Source organism: Amaranthus tricolor, chromosome 4 (genome assembly GCF_026212465.1).
Source record: "Amaranthus tricolor cultivar Red isolate AtriRed21 chromosome 4, ASM2621246v1, whole genome shotgun sequence".
NCBI lineage: Eukaryota > Viridiplantae > Streptophyta > Magnoliopsida > Caryophyllales > Amaranthaceae > Amaranthus > Amaranthus tricolor.
In genome coordinates, this window is record NC_080050.1 from 31,864,270 (window position 1) to 31,886,731 (window position 22,462).

The 22,462-nt window shown below is 32.7% G+C and overlaps 3 protein-coding genes across 5 annotated transcripts; 2 read left to right on the forward strand and 1 right to left on the reverse strand.

Annotated features, from left to right (window-relative positions):
* The first annotated feature begins 313 nt into the window (after window positions 1-313).
* On the forward strand, window positions 314-4,880 carry LOC130810649 (ubiquitin-fold modifier-conjugating enzyme 1). Its single transcript, XM_057676791.1, has 3 exons — window positions 314-893; window positions 1,503-1,564; window positions 4,588-4,880. The coding sequence occupies exons 1-3, from the start codon at window positions 561-563 to the stop codon at window positions 4,715-4,717; spliced, it is 525 nt and encodes a 174-aa protein (XP_057532774.1). The 5' UTR covers window positions 314-560; the 3' UTR covers window positions 4,718-4,880.
* Window positions 4,881-7,077: 2,197 nt separating this feature from the next.
* Window positions 7,078-10,318, forward strand: LOC130811419 (glutamyl-tRNA reductase 1, chloroplastic-like). Its single transcript, XM_057677736.1, has 3 exons — window positions 7,078-7,574; window positions 8,199-8,440; window positions 8,857-10,318. Exons 1-3 carry the CDS (start codon window positions 7,337-7,339, stop codon window positions 9,985-9,987), a joined length of 1,611 nt encoding a protein of 536 aa, XP_057533719.1. The 5' UTR covers window positions 7,078-7,336; the 3' UTR covers window positions 9,988-10,318.
* Window positions 10,319-11,040: 722 nt separating this feature from the next.
* On the reverse strand, window positions 11,041-22,200 carry LOC130811421 (uncharacterized). Of its 3 annotated transcripts, XM_057677738.1 has the most exons (14): window positions 21,996-22,200; window positions 21,797-21,876; window positions 17,128-17,329; window positions 15,733-15,802; window positions 14,571-14,767; window positions 14,371-14,446; window positions 14,178-14,261; window positions 14,022-14,101; window positions 13,601-13,727; window positions 13,400-13,459; window positions 13,271-13,321; window positions 13,025-13,183; window positions 12,424-12,559; window positions 11,042-11,858 (listed from the first exon to the last, which is right to left on the reverse strand). In XM_057677738.1, exons 3-14 carry the CDS (start codon window positions 17,289-17,291, stop codon window positions 11,683-11,685), a joined length of 1,380 nt encoding a protein of 459 aa, XP_057533721.1. In that variant the 5' UTR covers window positions 17,292-17,329; window positions 21,797-21,876; window positions 21,996-22,200; the 3' UTR covers window positions 11,042-11,682. The 3 variants fall into 3 exon arrangements, with proteins under 3 accessions (XP_057533722.1, XP_057533721.1, XP_057533720.1); XM_057677739.1 differs by lacking the exons at window positions 21,797-21,876; window positions 21,996-22,200 and adding an exon at window positions 18,177-18,652 and having other exon boundaries at window positions 11,041-11,858; window positions 17,128-17,868; XM_057677737.1 differs by lacking the exons at window positions 21,797-21,876; window positions 21,996-22,200 and adding an exon at window positions 18,177-18,697 and having other exon boundaries at window positions 11,045-11,858.
* Between the last annotated feature and the right edge of the window lie 262 nt (window positions 22,201-22,462).

Here is a 22,462-nt window from a genome sequence, read left to right on the forward strand (position 1 = left end):
GTACATTATAAGTATTAGTCAAGTTTTAACTGCTAGTAAATTAATTCAATACATTTATTTTTTATACCTAAAAAAATTCACATTTAGGTTTTTTTTTTTTTTTTTTACACGTCATTTTAAATGTTAAAACTAACACTTTAAATATTAAAATGCATAATCATTAAAAATACGCACTTTAAAATCTTTCACGTATTATTGTTATAGACAATGTCACCCAGAGAAATGCCGCATAAAATAATACACGAGTTAAATAATTTACCCAATACTTCTATTTCATACTATGAGCATATATACTTTTATTTGAAGTCATTTTACAGAGATACGATTTCTCAACAGTAGGTCAAATTCCATAAAAACTTGTGGTGAGACACTCTCATATATGCATCGGCCCACATTCCAATTCCGATTTCAACTGATTCCTTGATTTTGATCCGGTTCTGGTTCTTCACAACCGGTTTCCGGTGAATACCCATTTCTGAAATCACGAGATCCCAGTAACCCCATTATTGCCCACCAATTAGAGGGAGAATACAAAAAGCCGTCGTCGGAAAACCACAAAAATGGAGGGATGGGACACAACGACGAAATCAGTCCTAACTAAAATCCCTCTTTTGACAGCAAAAGCAGGACCACGCGACGGTGCGCAATGGACGCAGCGTTTGAAGGAGGAGTACAAGGCTTTGATCGCCTATACTTCCATGAACAAAGCCAACGATAATGATTGGTTTCGTATTTCTGCTGCTAATCCAGAAGGTACTCGATGGACGGGAAAGTGTTGGTATGTTCATAATCTGCTCAAGTATGAGTTCGATCTTCAGTTTGATATTCCTGTCACTTACCCTGCTACTGCTCCTGAACTTGAACTCCCTGAACTTGATGGCAAAACACATAAGGTTTGATTTTGTTCTTTTGGGATTGTTTCTTTTACCCTGTTGGGATTTAATGTGAATTTATCTGGGGATTTGTTGGGTTTTAGGGTTTTGAATCTGATCAAGTTCAATTTCGAGACTGCATTTGGATAATTTAGCTTTTGGTTTTAGGGTTTTTTCTTCTTCCCCATAATTGTGGGTACATGCTGATTTCTGGTTTTTTATTGTGATCCTTTTCAATTTGGGACTTATTTTTTTCCTCATTTATGCTAATGTAATTGCTTTTTAGGGATTCATGATTTTGTCTATCTTCGTGGGGATTTACTGGGATTTTTTGTGGGAATTTGTTAGTTTTAGGTTATTGAATCTGATCATAATTTGGGGACTATTGTTTGGCTGCTTTTTTTTTTTTAGTGCTTTCTTCTTCTTCTTCTTCTTCTTCTTCTTCTTCTTCTTCTTCTTCTCTCTTGGTTATTTTTTGGAAATGTTTGTGGGTATTTGCTGATTTCTGGGTTTTTGATGATTGTGATCATTTTCAATTGGAGAATTATCTTTTTTTCCTTTTTGATCCAAATGTAAAAGGTATTGGTTGGTGTTTTTGTGTGCTGAGTATGGTGATGTTAAATTATGCAGATGTATAGGGGAGGGAAGATTTGCTTGACGGTGCATTTCAAGCCTCTTTGGGCCAAAAATTGGTAATTGTGATCAATTTTTTACTCTGTTTCTTTCAGTTGTCTGTGTTTTGTTGAGTTTTTAGATTGTTTGTAATTTATGAAGACAGTCAAGATACTTTGATATTCGTACTTTGGTTGAAATAGCTTCATCTTTGGCCCTCCTAGCACATTGTAGCAAAAACCCTTGGCATTGCTCTTAGCCTTTCTATTTGGTGATAATGTGTGTAGGGTGTAGCTTACTTTGTTCACTGTCTTCCAGATTTTTGTCTATCTTCAAACTGTATTAAGTTGTGAAAGCCAAAAGGCTACAATAATTATCAATATTTTTCCTCAGAATGAAAGGTTCAACGTGAAGTAGTGAATCAATGGGGTAGTTTAAGAGTTTTGAGCCAGAAAGAGAAAGACTTGAATAATAGGAGTTGGCGGGGAAAATATGTATTAGGGACATATTGGACTATTACATTTTGATAAACGAATTTGAAAATTGTTCTTAAAATCTTTGGTTGAGGTGTATACTATGAACAGAAAGTACCTATCTGTAATGTAGTTTCAAAATCAATTCATTTGGGAATGTCCAGAACATTTTGTCTGACTGGTACAATCAAAACTGGATAGGGATTCTCTTAATGGCTTCAGGATGCAAAAAGGATAAAGATGCTTCGGGTGTTTGGCTATTCTTTACCCTCAAGATCACTTGGTCCTTTCATGTATCGTTCTTTACTCTTTCCATTCTATCCTATTCCTGACACTGGTTTTGAGTGATGAACTACTTAAGAAAGGCCCCAATATAGTCTCCATGAAGGTGTATTGGTCAGGGCGTCTCTCAAGGGCATGGGATGATTGCTTTAGATGTCCGACTAAGGTTTTCCTTCTTTCACAGCCTGCCTTACTGTGGCTATCATTGGATCTGTTACTTCTTTAGTTTTCTAGGGGTAACATTACCAGCTGTGGTTGGTAGATATACCAAATAATTTCGCATTTGAATTATCTCTGATGTTTCACCTACTCGGATGTTTTGTTCTTCATATTCCTCTTTTACATATTTAGATACATATTAAGGGATTGTTTGGTTTGCTAATTTGTTATCATAAGGTAATAGATTGCATTACTTTGTTAGAGCTCATAAACCAGTGGAAACAAGAAACCCATCAACTTCCATAAGTCCGTAAGTGATAAAAGTAGGGATCACTCCTCTAAGCCAAACTAATTGGGTCCGTGGTTAGATGAGTGAGAAAAGAAATGGGAAGGAGTAATTGTTTCCATTACATTCCTCTAAACCAAACTAACTGTGAAAGTAATGGAGAGCAATACATATGTTTGGAAAGAAAATGGTTTGGAATTAGGAAAGGAAGTCAAGATAGATGAGCTGTGTATATTATTTTCAGTTTGTGCTAGTATCTTAAAGTTCTGAATTTAAGCATGCAACATAGTTAATGTTTTAGAACTTGATGTATTGGTGACTAATGTCTCTCCTTGAAGCATTTTGTTTGGAATTACTCTCAATGAAAGTTTTACACTACATGTTAATTATTATCTTTGAAGCGACTTTAAAGACGTTCACTACAGTTTGTGATCCTAAATGTTGTGGATTAGTTTCTTTTCCTTCCATTTATTTCTCTCTCTCTCTCTCTCTCTCTCTCCCGTTCTGCACTTTTCACTTATATTTTCTCCTTATTTTCACCTTGTTCTCCAACTAAATTTGCAAAACTAATCATTTTGTCCTTGTTTTTTGAAAATAGTATATCTAATCCTTGAGTGAGACACCTGGCTGACCTGGGTAATCTTCTGAAATGTATATAGTAAGATAGCCATGTTATTTTTTCGGATTGGTGTAAAGTAGGCGTTATTTACATGTATTATGGCGCGCGTTTAGTTGGTTATAATTACTTAGGAATCCAGTTTTCAGTTTTTTTTTTTTTGAAGTTTTACGTGTATAGATGTAGTCTATTGATATCTGGGGCTGAGCCTGCCATATTCTCCCCTTAAGATTACATTAACATTAATAACTTTGCATTCTTATATTTTACTTTCTAAAGCTTCTAAATTGTCTTTACGTATTGAATACCCATTAGCGAGGATGTTATTGGAGGTGTAGAGGCCATATAGTTAAGGATTATGATTATAGGGAATGAGAATTTGGGCCTCATTTTACCTTTATGATGGTTTAATTTCATTCCGTTCTATTTCTTACTTTGGCTTTACCTCTGAATCCCCTTTTCACGATCCCCTAATTTAAACTCTGACCCAAACTTGGTTCATCACTTTCTGCAGCTACACCACCTTTACCTCACTAACTACTGCAAAACCATCTCCCGCCTTATAAATAAACTGCAACAAAACCATGCCCACTACTAGTACCACATATATGCTACCTTTCCCATCGTCACTGCCACCTCAAAATGCCAAATAGTTGACACTACTTGTCTACCTCTATCAACACCACAAAACTCCGGACACTCTGCCATTACAACCGCCATGAGCAGTCCATCCCCCTACAGACATTAACGTATACTAGAAAAATGAGAGATGACTGTAGTATCTTATTTTGAAATTGACTTTAGAAGGTCGAATTCAATGTTGTAAGTTACAGAACTAGACATTTTATGGTAAATGTCTACCACCACATTCACTTAATGGCAACAGCTATATATAGTAAGTGTGGGTGATTGGGGTTGAAAGATAGCAAGTGTGGCTAAGGTGGTTGTGAGGGAGCAACAATGGCTATTGATTACGGCTGAATCATTAACAATGAAGATTGAGTGGAAGGAAGAATGGTCGACTGCTGGGCAAACTATGGGTGGGTGATCAAGATCAAATCATGTCAATTTTTATTTTATTTTTTTATGTGAAGTTACAAATAATGTTTGCTATTAATGATCAATCAGAAACAACCTCTTTGTTATTACAAAGGTAAGGTTACATTAACATATATCCATACCCTCCAAATCCTGCCTAGGTAGAAACCACTTAATGATCAAATGCTATTTTTTCGACACTAAACTCCTTTATTCTATCAATTTACTTGGCACTTTTTGAATCTTCAGCCCTCGGTTTGGTATAGCGCATGCTCTGTGTTTGGGTCTTGCTCCATGGCTTGCGGCAGAGATTCCCATCCTTGTCGATTCAGGCATGATCAAGCACAAAGATGATGTTGCCACAGCCAGCGACAGTTAGTTATCCTTTTAAAGGTAGCCGAATAATGAACTAACCGGAAAATTAGTGTTCCTTGTTTCCATCGGATACTTTTGAGATCAGTACATTGTACTCCGTTTTCTGTAATGCACAGCATAATAATTATAATAACTAATCTGTAATAACAAAAATTGTTATTACTCAATTATAGTCAGGCTGAATCTTTTAAGGGGAGAGTTGCGGCCAATCATTATGTATTTGAATCAGAACCTGTAGGGTTCGGTAGAGGAGGTTTGCGAGGAGCTGAAGCGCATGACCCTGCAGGCCAATCGAACCATAATGGATGTTAAATATGATTGATATTATGTTAGAAATATAGGGATTATAAATATTTAAAAATGTTTTAAAGTTAAAAGAAATTATGTAGAGACTATAAGCGTTATAAAAGATTAAAATAGTTAGTAGAAAATATATGGAGATTATAAACATTAAAAGCTATGAAATTTAGGATGACTAATACTAATTATGTCCAAAAAATGTGATATGAACAATAAGATTATTTAGGGAATAACAAATGGAATTGTGTAAAGAATATCAAATAGAAAATGAGGGAATATACTCTATCATATGAAGTTTCTAAAAAATAACAATAGAAAAATATTGTAGATCTCAAGTCAAAAATGTTGACTGCTTCAAAATTTCTCTTTTTAATTATTATAATATATATTTAAAAAATTCTAATATTTAGAATTTTAGATACGTCACTATAATTAAGTCGTCATATCATTTAATCTAGTGTATTCTATTTATATAAAATTATAATTAGGATCTGAAAAGAAAAAAAAAAACAACAACTCATACCTATAAAAAAGATAAAATAAAAAAGTGACTCGTTATTGTAATTCCTGTAACTGAATTAGGAAAAATAAGCTTGGAAAGCCACAAGTTAGGAAAAGGAAAAGGCCATATCTAATAGTGTGAGTACGTTTGGCAACCACGACTTACTTTTAAAGTTGTGGCGCAGAGTATGCGTGAAATCCAACAGCTCAATCTCCATCACTTGTTTCTCAATTTCTACCCATTTCTTGCTTCCTTTCCTTATCTTTTCTGATAATAATATACTTAAATCTATTCCCCTTCAATTTTTTAAGTTTGCATCATATAATATAATTACACAAGAATTTTTCAAATTATATAACGTAAATTCAAAGAATAAAAGTAGAAATATTAATATCTTTGTTACTGTTAATATCAATAATAAGATTTCATATGACTTGATCACACGAGAGTTTTTTAAGTCATTTAGTAAAAACTCAAAAAAAAAAAAATTTCTTTTATTTTTGATTCATATAATAATATCTTTCTTGCTATCAATATCAATAATTATCTTATTATTTGGATATACATGGACATTTAATATTTTGTGAAACTAAATTACAAAAGTTTTGAGGAACTAAAGGATGATCATCACTCACTAGTGTGTGTACAATTCTACTGATTCGTGTATTTTATTTCATCATTCTTTTTTCTTTATGTGAGAGTCTACTCTCCAATTCTAAATCAATAAAATAAATCTTACCAATCTTGAATAAAGTTTTTTGTTTTTGACTAATATTTTTATTTTAATATGTAATAATAAGAGTTTTGTACATCAACAATTTAATCCTATAATACTATCCATTCTCAATCACAATGATTCTTTTTATGTCGTAAATCTAATGAATATATTTTTTCTATAATTCAAAAGATAAAAAGTAAATATATTTTATTTTATAATTTTGAAATTGTAAAGTAAACAATTAAATCTAAACTCAAACTATTATTATATGTACTTTAATTTACTTAGATTCAATCTTACCAGTTACCCCTAATTCTAATTAAAAATTAATGTCTTATACTTTATGGATCCCAACTAAAATCTAATCATGATAACCTTGATTCCTAATACTATAGAACTATTCTCGACACACTCCCTTAGAAATTTCATCATTCAACAAAATGTAGGGATTAGGCAAGGTAGGTGGGTATGCAGTGACCAATACTAATATCAATCATTTACCCTCACCATATAACACATTTAAACTTTTCATACCTATATCTACTTACTATCCACCAAATTTATATCTGTATACCCATTTTATTTGGATTGAACGCGATGGAAGAGAAAAAAATTCAAACAAATCCGATGATCCGATATGCACATGACATAGAAATCGAAGCTGACTTTAATTCGACTTCAAAATGAATTCTAAACTATGTAAAAACTAATGTAAACATAAGATTTAATTTTAATTTGATCTAAAACACCTAATTCGAAATTAACGTAACAAAGGGAATGAACACATTAAGAAGGGCGACCCTCCAAACTTGACTTTTATTGAGCAAGTAATTCAAAAGGGCCCAAAAAGAGTAATCGTGTGGATAAAACGTGTAAAGAAGAGACCAATAGGAAAGCAGAGTTACCAAATCTACATAACCGGCCATCATCTCCTAATCCCCAAACCCATAAATAAAATTAAAATATAAATAAATTTCTGCTCTTATTTCTCTCTCTAAAAATTCTCTCTTCTTATACATTACATCCTCAACCATACCACAAGCCTTCTCTCTCTTGTTTATCTCTCCTAGGGCTCACATTCAAACTTTTCTTGAAGGTCTTCAATGGCGGTATCTAGTGGTTTATCCACCACATATGCTTTGGAGACTCTTATTCATGGCGGCACCAATTCTTCCTCTTTGATTAAGGTTTTTGGCAGGAATCATCGCCATGGCTATCTCAATTTTAAGCGGTCGTTTGTGAGCCCTAGGTGCGATGCTTCCTCTTCTGGTTCTGCTTCAGATTCTGTCCGCTCTTCTAGTATTTCTGCTCTTGAACAGCTCAAAACCTCTGCCGCTGATCGTGCGTTTCTTCCTCTTTTTTCTTCTCTCTCTATTAATTAATTCTTTGATGCTTTGGTTTTTGTGTTTATTGGCTTGATTTCGGCTTGTAGTTGTGGTTCAATGCCCTATCCTTGACCTAATTTTTATGCTTTTTTGATTTTTCGTTTTGTAATTCTGTCTTTTTTTCAATTTGATTGTGTTTTAAAAATCTTCTCTTTTAATTCATTTTACTTGCATTTGTGAATCTTGATGAGTTTTTGTTCAAATCAATTTCCAATTGTGCTCACAATTTCGATTCATTCAGAAGATGAAGTATCAAATTTTTTAAGAATTAAGTTCAAGTTACCGGATTTACACATTTTATAATTGTGTAATTTATTTTTTAATTTATTATATGGAAATTTAGTTACTGTTACCTACATCCGACATTGACATAATTTCACTTGAGCAACGAAGGTTTTCCCTTTATAAGTTCCCTTGTAGCTGCTGTTCTTTTCTTTCAATTTGTTGAAAAATTTCTTGTTTTGAACTATTTGATTGATTCTTATATCTATCAATTGATTTTGCTTATTTTTCTTAGCGTTTGGAATGTGTTTTGGAGACAAATCTACTTATTTTTTAACCGTTTCTTGTTATCTTTCAGGGTACACAAAAGAGAGGAGCAGCATTGTGGTTATTGGTCTCAGTATTCATACTTGTCCTGTAGAAATGCGGGAGAAGCTTGCCATCCCTGAAGCTGAGTGGCCACGAGCAATCGAAGAATTATGCAACTTAAACCATATTGAAGAAGCTGCTGTCCTTAGCACTTGCAATAGGATGGAGATATATGTTGTTGCTTTGTCTCAGCATCGTGGAGTTAAGGAGGTCACTGAATGGATGTCCAAGGTATTGTTTTTTAACATTTTTTTGGTACTTAATGTTACTAAGGTTATCATATGAAGCCATTGAATGGTCTTTTATGGTTATATATTTGTGCCAAACGCCATCAATTAATGGTTATATCTGCAATTAGATTTATGATAAATGTAATATGAATGATGATTTTTCCATTTAGCATTATCCACCTTTGTTTTTTGTATGTATCCATTGTTCTATGTTCCTTTTTCAATTTTTTTTTCACTGATATGTTATTTGGTTATTGTAAATTTGACAACTTAAAAATCATTGTGTAAACTTTATTAGATTGGTGTGTCAAATATAAAAGGACGGAGGGAGTAATGAACCTTATGCTAGTAGTTTCCTCTTAAGTAGTGTTGTGAATTGTTGAGCTTATTTCTTATGAATCTTGACCTACTTCGCAGACCAGTGGGGTCCCTGTGTCAGAGATCTGCCAGCACAGATTTTTGCTGTACAACAGTGAAGCTACTCAACACATCTTTGAAGTATCAGCAGGCCTGGATTCTTTGGTATTGGGAGAAGGTCAGATTCTTGCACAAGTCAAACAGGTTGTTACAGTTGGTCAGAAAATTGATGGCTTTGGGAGGAACATTAGTGGGTTGTTCAAACATGCTATCTCCGTTGGCAAACGTGTAAGAACTGAGACAAGCATTTCAGCTGGAGCCGTTTCTGTAAGTTCAGCTGCTGTTGAGCTGGCCTTGATGAAACTTCCTGAAGCTTCCCACGCGAGTGCTAGAATGTTGGTGATTGGGGCTGGTAAAATGGGCAAGCTTGTGATTAAGCACTTGGTAGCGAAAGGATGCACAAAGATGGTGGTGGTTAACCGGAGTGAGGAGAGAGTTGCTGCTATTCGTGTTGAAATGCCTGATGTACAAATCATCTACAAACCTCTCCCTGAAATGCTAGCCTGTGCTGCTGAAGCTGATGTTATCTTCACAAGCACAGCCTCAGAGAGTCTGCTATTTAAGAAAGAGAATGTACAGGCTCTCCCCCCAGTCGGTTCAGGAGTGGGTGGTGTTAGGCGTTTTATCGATATTTCCGTCCCAAGGAATGTCGGATCATGCATTTCTGAACTTGAAAACGCGAAAGTATATAACGTTGATGATCTCAAGGAAGTTGTAGCTGCTAATAAGGAGGATCGTTTAAGGAAAGCAATGGAAGCTCAGGCTATCATCACAGAAGAAATCAAAGAGTTTGAAGCCTGGAGGGATTCTTTGGAAACAGTCCCTACAATAAAAAAATTAAGGGCATACGCTGAGAGACTCAGAGTCGCAGAGCTTGAAAAATGTTTATCAAAGATGAATCCCGATCTTTCAAAGAAAGATAAGAGAGCCGTTGATGATCTTAGTCGGGGGATTTTAAACAAGCTTCTGCACGGTCCAATGCAGCACCTTCGATGTGATGAGAGTGAAGGTCGAACTCTGAACGAGACTATCGAGAATATGCACGCATTGAATAGAATGTTTAGTCTGGAAACCGATGTCTCTCTATTGGAGCAGAAAGTTCGAGCTAAGCTGGATCAAATCCAAAAGTAACGTGCTGTGTAGAAATTCCTATCAGAATGCTTCAATCTCACATTTCAGAATAAGAGAAGAGTATGAGAAATATCAATATTCAATATGTAATCAGGAAGGAAACCCAAAGGTGTCTTTAAATTCATTGATTTATGATGCTCACTTCTTTTAACATTGAAGTTGGATTTCTTGCAACTGTGTATGCTCTAGCAATTCAAGAAATCCGAGGATGAGATCTTGATCGTGTATTTTATAGTAGAAAAAACTACTCAGGTGTAATAATGTAAGTTTTGTAATTAATGTATACTGATTTTTTTGGCGATTATGAGAAATCTACCATTTTTGGTATTAATTTATTGATTTTAGGTTATTAGGTTGAATTCTATGAGTTAAGAATTCATTCTCAATTTATTTTACCAATAAAAAATATTAAAATAAATGTAAAATATCTAGTGATAATTTGAAAATGAGTTCTTATAATAGTGATATATTAGTGTAACTGACAAGAAAAATTGGAAATTAAATACTATACTAAAAATCAAATATTACAAGTATATGCAATTAATGAACAAACGATCATAAGAGGATACAAATTATGGGCATGGATCTTAGACCTTGAGAGTCTAGATCCAATTCAATCCTAATTTAAGAGTTATCCACTTATTTTAGAATTATATGGGTCTGGATCAGATCTAGGTTTATGACCTCAGGGTTTGAATCCGTGTCCATATTTTTGAGATCCATATCCAAGACCCTTTTGCATCTATTTCTAAAAATTATATATTACTAGCTATTATGTGAATTTAATTGTTTGATATGAATATTATATTAAGTGATTTGGAGCTTTTCCGATTTATGTAATTTCAAATGTGGTGATTGTATCTATACTATTAAAAATGGAAAGACTTGATATATATTTCGTTTCAAAAATTTAAATTTTGGAAAACTTCATATATTTGATGGCTTCTTTAGTATAAAGTATCAGAAAATTCTTATTAGTTGAAAATGTTTAATTCCTAGATCCGCCAGACTCTTAGGATCCGTATCCAAATTTTTCAGACCCTATAGATCTGACTCCGAGCCTGAATTCAATTAAAAAAAAAAACTGAATTTAACTCTAAATCTAGCTAAATCCAACACAAATCCTACCATACTTGGGGTTTAATTCATAGTTTCATCAATACACAAGTCTGTCTTGCCAAAAATGAAAACATCATCTACATAAAAGAGACGATAAATGTAAATATCATAGATAAATATAATCATTTATATAATTTTGAGACCACGAAAGGTTTATACATACGGTGAAATCATATATTCACAGCGAAATAATCTACAAAACCAACATATCTCAATTCTACTAATGCTTCACTTGCACAAAACCTATCTTAATTAATGCAATCACAATTAGATCATGTCCAAAACTTAGCACAACTAGAGCCTTAGTAAAACTGTTGCTACGTAAGAGTAATCGCTGGCGCAACGGACCTGAACCATGCCGAAGGTACAAATAATCATTGGCTTACAAAATAAGGCTAAAAAGAGAAAAACTTGTAACATAATGAATTATAGTACAGTAAAAAAATTACATGATTAGGTTCAATAAAATGATTTGGCATAGAATTTACAAGTGAGGGAGCTTGATAACTAGTGTTAGATAAAAATTCAATGCAAAACTTCGACTCTTTAGATCCAATGTCAATGCCTTGAACGATATCAAACCACAAGGGGTTCTACTAAAGCTAAAGGCTTCGAAGGAGTTTCAAGATTCGTACTGTATGTTACTACCACTCCGATGAGAGCACAGACTGCTGGAACCAGACCCAAAGCATATCTTGTAACTGAGAAAGATTGTACGGATGAATGAAGCCCTGTGGGATTTGATGAGACGTCTGTAAACCAAGCTTATAGCTGTAAGTTTACTTTATTGGAAGAATTGAAGCTTAATGTATAATAATACATAAAATTACAAAATGACAGTTTAACTTGTTTAATGGGGATGTTAGGAATCTGGCCATTAATGGTTGCCTTGTTAAACAAGCTGGTAGCATTTGCTTTTTCGTTAGCAATTAGTTACTGTGAAGATATTTGGTACAAATTAGTTGTGTGTTGGTTATTTATTAAAGATAAAGTAGGTAAGCCAAAAACTAGTAAAAAAGCTACTCAAAGTAGCTTTTCCGTTTAAGCTTAAAGTCAGCTTTTCAACGGTGATTAAAGTCAAAGTCATTTACCAGATATTTTTTGGGTGTTTGACCAACCAAAAAGCCAAAAGACAGAAGTCAACCAAAAGTCCATTTACCAAACCACCTTTAACTTTATGTTTAAAGATGGAAAATTTTCAAGAAAAATAAAGAAATAGATGGTCAACTAAAATGAAAGCCATAGTTATGAAGTAAATGGATGTAGAAAAGGAAGATACCAAGGATCAAAATGGAATTTAAAACTAGGAGTACTTACTACTCTGAAATGATTCCAATAAGTACAACACAATTCCACAGGATATTTTATCCATGAAGCTCAGCGATCCATACACAAAAGCACATCCATTCAGATCATGTCCAACAAGCACACTTTGCATGCCTATGCCAGTGACCTGTAGCAAAAATACCAAATTTAGTTAAGGTGCGAGAATGTTTCGATTGAGACAAGATATCCTTGGGTTCTATTAAGGCAAATACATTACTCCTAATATCTAAGTGAAAGAGCATAACGTCCATATAGCGAATGCAAGAAAGGAATTTGGAAAAAGAATATCATAAAATCTTCAATTGCTAAGTTAAAGAGCATAAAGTCCATAATAAATTTGATGTTGAATACTCTACTATGTTATTTGGGCATAAAGAGTTCTTGAAATGATAAGTACTCCCATATGTTTCTAATTAGGCTAGCAAAATTCCCATTATGATGATGCTAACTTGTAAATCATCTATCCAATCCCAAGTTACACATCCTCCACAGCAGTGAACTAGTAGAATATTAATCAATTTAATAATTGCCAGTAACTAGTAGAACCATTTTTTTTATAAAATCTGGTGGTGGAGGAAGAAGGAACACATACCATTATCAGGGCATTTGCGATGCCGATGACAACAGAAATGAAATACATATAAACACTCAAGTTTTGAGGTAAAAACAGAACTGCTGCACCACAAACTATCCAAAGAACACATCCAATAGAATAGAATGTCTTCAGGCGGTGACTTGGCCATGACATCTCCTATAAGAAAATAGACAAGTACTTGATAATTTCCATGTGGCCCAGGAGCAAGGAAAATTTTGAAAATAAAAATTCTACATAAGGCACCTGTAGAATAATGGATACGATGAAGCTGCAAATGTATATGATTGCTGGCACCTAAACATCATAAATTTCAAGAGTATATAAAAAAGAAACATATAAGAGAAAACCATGTTGAGGTGTAGCTGTAATTACCAGAGCTTTTGAAGATTGCGCCATTTCTAGGTCATTGATGACATAAAAGGCAAGAAATGACTGCAAAAAATAAAACATAACATGAGGAACATATGGAACCTGCTTCTTGCCAACAATCTGAATGACAGAAACCCTCTGGGATAGGATCATGAAGAAATCCGTACACCATAAAAATGCAACTTGAAAGAAATTACTACTCACCTGAGAGACATTAGTAATCAGTCTCGTCAGTACATATACAACAGCCACCTGGTAGTAGAGAACTTTATGGAACCAGTAGGTCCATTCAATCCTAGCACAAACTTTTCCGGGAAAGTGATCTTTCAATCTACAACAGGCAAAGGGAAAAAGTAGGGAAAGCCTTTGTTCAGAAAAGTGAACATCAAAAAGTGAAGTATCTAAAAAAGAAAGAAGAATAACAAAACTGATCCTAGGTCGTTGACATTACAAAAATAAGCCAAAAATAAAACAAATTGAAAGCATTATATTTTATCAACATGTGTTTTCCAACGGAGGCCAAAATGAGAAAGGAATTAGACTACCATAGTCTTAAAATACATATGTGGTGCGTAAAGTATCAAACTATCTAAAACATATTCTCCAGACACAAAAAGCAACACACCTGGGTTCTTTAGTTCCCACGTGGAAGATAGAGACAAAGCAGCATCCAATAAAAATGGACACATAAGCGATCCAGCGATACTGCAGAAGGAAGCAGGTCAATTTGATCATCCCGAAACATGCCTTCTTTAAAATAATAAGCTTAGCAATTTCATACCTGATTTTCTATATCAATATGGGCCCTTGATTTATCAAGGCCAAAGAAAACAAAGGCCACTGCGTACAAGCTTAGATTTGCAACCTATACATATATTTAGGGCCAAACTGAATAAGGAGTAGAGAAGGCAATGGAAGCTTCAATATAATCAGAAGGTCAGAAAACTATAGTAGAGAAGATTTAAGAGCTTCACCATAGTAAATGCATTCCGACAGCTGGCTAGCACGACTCTGCTCGTCGAATTCAATGTCATACAGTTGACCATAGACCTTAACCAAACCAAAGAATGTCACTAATTTGAAAAACTCGCAAAATTCAACATAATTCCTTTGTCAAATACATCATAATACTTGAATAGTTAAGAGTACGAATTATAATGAGTGAGTACGTTACATGTGTGACACTTGAGTAGCAGCCCAACCAATATTGAAAATGGCTGCAAAAAGGCTGTATCCAATTGTCTCTAGAGTAGTTGAATCGGTACCAAATATTTTGCATGGTATACAACCACCAAAAACTGAAGAAAATGAAACAGCAACTAGCAAAGATCCAGCACCATGCCATAATTTGAAGTGTCCAAACCGATCTATCTAGCATACAGTGAAATGAAGAAACACAAATAAAAGATGGTTCACTTATCGTACAGAGGAGAGAAATTATAATAAATGTTCATCAACTTCCAAACTCAGTCTCTCACCAAATGTAGCAATCTATTGGATCATAATTGATAATCAATTTATCACTTGCTATGATATACTATTATTGCTAAGAAATGTACATTAGCAATAAAAGTTAAAAACTGTATGTAATGATGAAGGCTAGAAACGAAATTACACGGTAAAGACATCAACTTCACTAGATACACCAGACATCTGATTCATTATGTAATTTAATCCTTGATGTACATAGTCAATGATTCTATGAGAAAAAACTATTTCTACTAGACTTCAATAGGCAATTTAAGGCTTCACGTCATGGTGCAAAATATGGGCTACATACCCGCATTGTGATGGCATGGTAATTATTTTTGAGGTCGCTACAATGTAGGCCGCAACAATTGCAAAACATAACGTACTGACCACAAAAGTAGTTTCACGATCGTTCATAGAGCAAAAAAGTGGCTTTAGTCGCAGTCGTGGTAACTGATGCGAAACTGCTTCGATGGTCAATGCAGATGCTATCACGGTTGTCTATGGCTATTCCAGTGGCAGAGAGCTCGGAAACCTTTACAATATTTTATGTGAACAATATTTGCAATATCTTGTTAGTGAAACCGTGACCGCGTACGAGATTTTCCACTACGCTTCAGGTGTGTGTGCATACGTGTGTGTAAGTTTATGCACATAGATAGACTCACTCTTAAAAGTCAATCACTAATTTGTAGAATCAACTAATGCAATCAGTAAAAATAATTAGTTATTGCAATAACTAAATCCAAACTGCAATACAGAAAAATTTCAACAGAGGGAGTATCATCAACAAGCTAAATGAAAAACAAAGTATAAGGGACGAGTAATGCAACTTTTAGCTAGAAACAAACAAGTTGCTACAATACCAGCTCGCCAGAAAATGCAGTCATGAAACCATCAGCTACTTGTCCACTAAGCATCACAACCGCAGCATCCCTATATCAACATGGAACATTGAGGCAGTGAAAGTTAACATTCACAAATCATTGGCACACATATTCATGAGATAATAAGGGTACATACAGCTAATAATAGGAAAAACCAAAAGAAACACCAATTTATTAAATTGAACTTCCTTAGTTAAGCTCTTGATATTAGCTCTCTGTCCATAAGTGATAAGACAGCAATAACTAAAGTCGTAACTCGTTACAATGTCCGAATTAGAGATATCACAAAAGATCTAAGCAACTTCCCATGGATACAGGATCAGGAAATGGAGGTGTGTCATCCATTTGAACAAAGTTGAATCATTCAACATAGAAGAATATTTTACAGTCGTAGTAAATAATTTAAATCAAACATCTCTTTAACTTGTGAACCACCAACTAATTTGTAAAGTAGCACGTCTACTAGTTCCTTCTATAAAATTGGATAGTTATATTACTCGGAGCTTCCTTGTTTTTCGACAAAGCAGAATCAGTGTTCATTTATAGGCCAAGCTTGTATCACATGTACTTTATATTTAACTCAAGTTTATTCACAGAAATATAGCTGCCCAACCACCTCATGTCAACTGCCAACAACACAAGCCGCTTGTCCTTTTCATTCAAGTATGTCATGGAAACAGGTCAAACTAAACAAATGAAAAACTCAAATTGATTCAGGTATGATTTACATGACAAGATGACACTTGAACACTTAGTTTTCACTCATTTGAAGACCAAGGAGAAACTCAATGCCACAATTCGTGATTAATGTCTTGAACCACTGGTATTATGACTACGCACTCATCCAAGGTCACAGGAGAAATTCAAAGCCAATATTTCATTATTTCGATTTCAAGTCTTGGATCCAGGACTACTTGCAGTTTTGTGAGTACTAAATAATAAGAAACTTAAGAGTCAAGTTTCCACAGTCCATTGCTCATTTCAGAAATCAAGTTGACAATATTTTAGAGCCATAGCACATTTTATCACCATGATCAAATCTCTAATGAAGAGAACTTCTATGTAATCAAATAGATAGAGAAACCAACATCAGTTCCCTTTTACTGGTCTTAGTGTATAATGTGCAAATATGTCATTAGTACCCCTTTACTGGTCCTAGAGTATATAACATCATTGCATCCTTACCAATGCTATCTTACAACTATCTCATCGTTCGCTTCCAAAAAGATCAACTTTGAATGACAAGAACAAACTAAAATTGCATTTAAATTGAACTATCTGATCTACCACCAAACATGCAATCGCTTTTAATTGGAAAAGAAGTAAAAGACATGATATAATATTCACAAAAAATCATAAAGTTGAAAAGCATACCCTGGGGAGAGTCCTATATCTGTCAGGAAGACCAACAAGTATGTGAACCAACAAGCAGATGTAATGTCATTAAGCATGTGACCCACACCATAAACGAACACCGGCCATCGTCCAAGTGGCCTGTTGAGTGATTCTTCATCGTCCACCTCTACTTCATTGGTCATGATTTTGTGGAAAATAAATCACGATTGGGCTTAAATGCCTGTTAAATTGTAGTATTACAGCCCAGTTATCAGGAAACACAATTTTAATTACATGCAATGCATCTTCAGAAACAGATTCCAATTATTTTTTATTCTTTATCTTTAATTACAGCTTCTTATGCATAATGAACACATACACAGACCAATTACAGCAAAGGTTGTTGCATAAACAGCATTTACACTTTTAGAGGAAGTTGAACAACAAGCAAATCCACGGTTGCACAGCATCAGGTTCTGATGGGTAACCAGGAATTCAATAATGATATCAATGAATAAAATCCACTATATATAATTCATGCTTCCTTATTCCTGGTTCAAAATTAGCATAACTAATGACAAAAGTTGCTCCTAGATCCTGTTTCCCAAACAAAAAACTTAAAAGTTCCTCAACTCATAAACGACATAAGTAATGTCCAGCACTATGAAAACTATGAAATTTGTAAAAAAAAAACTATCACTTCATATCACAGTGCCCTCTGGGGCTCCTCTAAACTCCATAACCGATTCAAAATTTCCATGATTCGAAATGATTCTTCTCCTATAGAAACAACAAATCAACAATGATTCTATCAAATTAGAATTCAACTTCAATAAGAAAGAGCATGAATATTATTGGCATATAAAAATTTGGCGGTGCCATTTTTAACAGTATACATCATTCAAAGCTACACAAAATGCAGCAAATTAATCAAATTCAAAAATTCAAAGATTTGATTCAGCCTTTTCAGTTCATAACATCAATTCCTAGTCTGGGTCATCAAATGATAACTAAATAAGCAGCAAAAAAAATCAACTAGTTTCCACGAAAGATTCAAAAAGAAATTAAGAGAAGATTAAGAATCATACTAGTGATAGATAGAAAAGACCGAATTTTTTTTCTCCGAGAAGTAGCAATTGTGGATTTGTGGGAGTATCTTTAAAAAATGGAATCTAGCATTTAATTTTAATTAGTAAGACATTTCTTTTTCTAGGAGCCCATAAAAAATCAAGATAAGCGACGAAAAGGATAGAGAGAATCTGTAACGTGAGGTAGTGGAGCAAGCAAAGAAGAAACAGAAAGAAAAAAAAATGGGTCGAAGAGGAGAGAGAAAGACGGCTGATAATTGATATTGACATATTGATTCAACAAGTAGACACCTTTGGGGTATAGGGATAGAAAAATGGTACTTCAACTCTGGAGGCAGAGTTACGTGACAGCAAAGAAGATAAAAAGATAATAGGGAATTGCGACAAATGGTGAATAACCTTCAATTATGTGGCCCTGCAAAATTGGAATTTGAGTAGACATCATCTACTTTTATTCTAATTTTTGACGAACAGATAGAAGAATGCAACGTAAGAATATGAGCCAAATATAGAGCATTTCTTTGATTCTTATCTTAATTTGATAAAAGATGGCTCAGATTGAATATTTGTACTTCTGTAGAAAAGTACAGAGTATAGATTATAAAATTATAAAGCATCTTCAACGGATTCTAATCATGTCTATTTTTCATTGGCAAGAAACAATCACTTTTTTAAAAAAAATTTAATTGTCATAGATTATTAATAAATTATAACTCTTTGATTTACATTAGACTCCTAATCCGCCCTAGATAGAAGTTTAGGTCTCAAACATTACTAATATTGGAATAAGAAAGTGTTGTATAAGGGGTTTAAGAGAACACAAATTCTTCAGAGAGACGGTTTTTTTGTCTCTAATTGGACCGTCTCATTATATTTTCATTTTTTAATATATTTTTCAAAATATTATAAGTAGGTATTAAGAATGATATAAGTAGACATTTAAGATATTAAAAGTAGACATTAAAAATACGATAAGTAAGCATGATCTCAAGAGACTAGCTGTTAAGATAATATTGATCAATCGTAATATTGAACTTTAGCAACAACTTTAGTTTCTATGAATTTCTGGCTCCATATTTTAATCTACTAATAATCAATTAGACAAATCATCAAAATAAAGCATTGATATATTGATATCAATTGGTAGACTTTTTCAAATCTGTCAAATCGATCTAATAACATCAAAAATTTATTAAAAAATTGCATTTTACTTGCTTGCTATCTCTCATTTTGCATTATTTTTTATTTTTGACAATATTTTATTATTTTATTTTTATTCTATCCACACATTCTAACTTTTTTATTTGTAATCTATACATTTCATTCACACTTCATTTATTAATTACTTCTATTATCAAACATTTACATTTTCCTTGAAAATAAATTACTTTCTCATTGCTATTATTATAGAGGGACAGAGAAATAACTCAAATTAAACAATAAGTTCCTTTGTTTCTTTTTTATATTACCATAAAGAATGTAAATGCGAATTAAAAAAAGATAACTCTTTTAGATGATGGAGATATTATTTTATTAAACAATAAAGTTAATGACAAAAGTGGAGACATTAAGTATTAAAATAATAAAATAAAATAAATCTAAAATATTAAAAAATATTAAAATAAAATTAATGACGTATGAAGATCATAAAAATTATAAACATGTTTAAATTAAGTTAGTGGAAAACGTGTAGGAACTATAAACATTAAAAATATTAAAATTTAGGGTATTAAGGCTAATTATTATATCTAAAAATATAATATAAATAAAAATGTTGTTTAGAAAAACAATAAAAAAACTATTCAAAATAAAAAATATAAGAACATCAAATACAAAGAAAAGATATCTCATAATTTTGATGAATATTTAAGAGGACAATAACCATACTGTTTTCAAATCAACCTATTAACATAATTGAGAAAAATATCATATTTTGGCACTACGAGGCAAACGCAAACCAACACAAACTCATTCAATGATTCAACCAAGGATATGATATTATACTCCTCAATTAAGGCCAATAAAAGAAGGGGTTTATCTAATTTAGGTTAAGAGACATTACTTACTTTGCTTAATTAACTTATTTAATATATAATTCTAAAAAAAATTATTCTTATATAATATTTACAATAAGTAATACAGATTAATAGATACAAAATTACTATGTCAAAGAGAATATATAAGATAAAACTCTTAAAAAATGTTGGTTAATTAATTAATACTATAATTAATAATCTCCACCTTGTGACATGGATTAGACATACCGGTAAAAAAAATACTATGAGCGGAATTAAAATGGAGTAACTAAGGCAGCTAGCAAGTCAAGAAATGCATCACGAAAAAAATAAAGATAATTGAATTTGACTTTCTAGATACAATTTGAGTTGGTAGTATTGAATATTGATGGTTCCATCTACTTCATTTTTCCTATTAAATTTCAAATATTATCTAGTCCGTATTATATTCCGATCCTACATGGACCACAGTCCATACAGGGAAATTTGTATATTTAGCCGGTAAAAGTCGAGTATTTAGTTTCTATTTGACTAATTTTAGTTTTTAATTTGAGGAGTATGACGTATCTGCTTAGAGCTTCTGTTGTAACTAGAATAAATGGTAAAAAATTTTAATCAATAACCGTGATTTGTAAATTATTAAAAAAACCAACAGAACTCTCACCCTATCAAATTCTATTATATAAGAGTAATTTATTAATCTCATAAATAACTGTTATTTACTAAGACCTTCTCGTAGACAGGAACCAATATTTCAAAAGTTAATTGATGGACAAGAATAATGGCATCTTGGCAAATGGATTACCTCAACAAAATATTTTATTATTCCGAGGGAAGTTCCTAATTAGTTCACGATAAAACAAGGATTAATTGATAAGCATGAATTTAAATAAGGAATCAAATTTAAACTAGTAAATTATAAAACTATAGAAAATTGATGAAAATAACTTGAGTTCATTGTTTACTAATTAAAATAAGTCAATTGTTCATTACCTTTCAAAAAACAAAAAAGACGATACATTAAAAATCAATTCTAATCACCTTAATTTTACTATTTAAGTTAATTTTTATTAGATTTAAAAAAAAAACAAAGTTAATTTTAATTAAATAATAAAACTTATAAAGAAAGTGATATTAATTTTACATAGACATAGTGATATTACTATTTTATAATTATTATAGATACTATTATTTTCAAAATGAATTAAAGACCAATAAAGGACACCTAATCTAGATAGATCTCACGTTAAGTGTTCTAAAATTTAAAATAATATAGTCATAAAGTATAACCACAAAAGGGCCTTAATAATTAGTTAATTGCTGGATTACACCTATAATGCAGACAAAGTTAGCAATATTATAAGAAATTAATTACTCTAATAGCCTAGATTTAGTAGTGATTAGATTAGATGAAACAGAGGAACAAAATAATACTATATTTGGTAATAATCAAAACGCCTTAACAGTTTAGGACTACCAAATTTAGATATTTTCAAATTAGTTCTTAAATTTACTTTTATTTATTTAAATCGATCATAATTTAACCAGAAAATTGTTCATTAACATTGATGCACAAGTAATGGCAATCGCGAACCAAAAACTAACCACGCGAAGATCGTAATTCGTATGCAGTTAACGCCTCCTCCTGCTCAGAAATTGCCGCCAAAATTCACAGTAAATTTGACCTACAAATCCCGATCGAAAGAAAAAAGTCGCCTGCTCAGAAATTGCCGCAAAAAGTTTGACCTAATTTTAAATCTCAATGCAAAGAAAAAAAAATATCAAAATGAAATGAAAATCAAACCTCGTTAAAATTGTTGATGAATATCGAAAATTGATGCCGCCGCCATAGAAATCGGTGCTGCAATTACATGCGCAGTGCAAATGGCGATTGAATAGAGAATTCTTAATGGAGAGGGAAAAGGGGGGATTAAAGATTTTCGTGGCTTCAAGTTTGGGCCAATAAGGATGATGACATTCTGACACAGTAGTATAAAGTGGACCCTGACATGGTCAATTTCTGGTATGGTACGGTGCGTTTTATAGTGTCTAAAATGAAGACTAGATTCAAGAATCATATTTAAATATCTAACATTCTAACTAGATTCAACTCCTGTGCTTTTCTCTTTTTATTGAAACAATATCCATGTTATTTCAGATTATGACAATATAAGGTTATCCAATTTATTATATTAATTTCGGAAAAATTTACGATTAATAGTGATATTTCTACTAGAAAAATATTAGAGAAGATCTAAGTAAATAAAGATA

What these genes read in the sequence shown, in the direction of transcription:
- LOC130810649 (XM_057676791.1), top strand. Translation starts at nt 561, where the DNA reads ATGGAGGGATGGGACACAACGACGAAATCAGTCCTAACTAAAATCCCT. An exon ending in TTGATGGCAAAACACATAAG is followed by an intron (nt 894 to 1,502) that starts GTTTGATTTTGT and finishes TAAATTATGCAG; the next exon opens with ATGTATAGGGGAGGGAAGAT. An exon ending in CCTCTTTGGGCCAAAAATTG is followed by an intron (nt 1,565 to 4,587) that starts GTAATTGTGATC and finishes TTGAATCTTCAG; the next exon opens with CCCTCGGTTTGGTATAGCGC.
- LOC130811419 (XM_057677736.1), top strand. Translation starts at nt 7,337, where the DNA reads ATGGCGGTATCTAGTGGTTTATCCACCACATATGCTTTGGAGACTCTT. An exon ending in CAAAACCTCTGCCGCTGATC is followed by an intron (nt 7,575 to 8,198) that starts GTGCGTTTCTTC and finishes GTTATCTTTCAG; the next exon opens with GGTACACAAAAGAGAGGAGC. An exon ending in TCACTGAATGGATGTCCAAG is followed by an intron (nt 8,441 to 8,856) that starts GTATTGTTTTTT and finishes CCTACTTCGCAG; the next exon opens with ACCAGTGGGGTCCCTGTGTC.
- LOC130811421 (XM_057677739.1), bottom strand. Translation starts at nt 17,291, where the DNA reads ATGACCAATGAAGTAGAGGTGGACGATGAAGAATCACTCAACAGGCCA. An exon ending in GATATAGGACTCTCCCCAGG is followed by an intron (nt 15,803 to 17,127) that starts GTATGCTTTTCA and finishes ATGTTGATATAG; the next exon opens with GGATGCTGCGGTTGTGATGC. An exon ending in CTGCATTTTCTGGCGAGCTG is followed by an intron (nt 14,768 to 15,732) that starts GTATTGTAGCAA and finishes ACTGTATGCTAG; the next exon opens with ATAGATCGGTTTGGACACTT.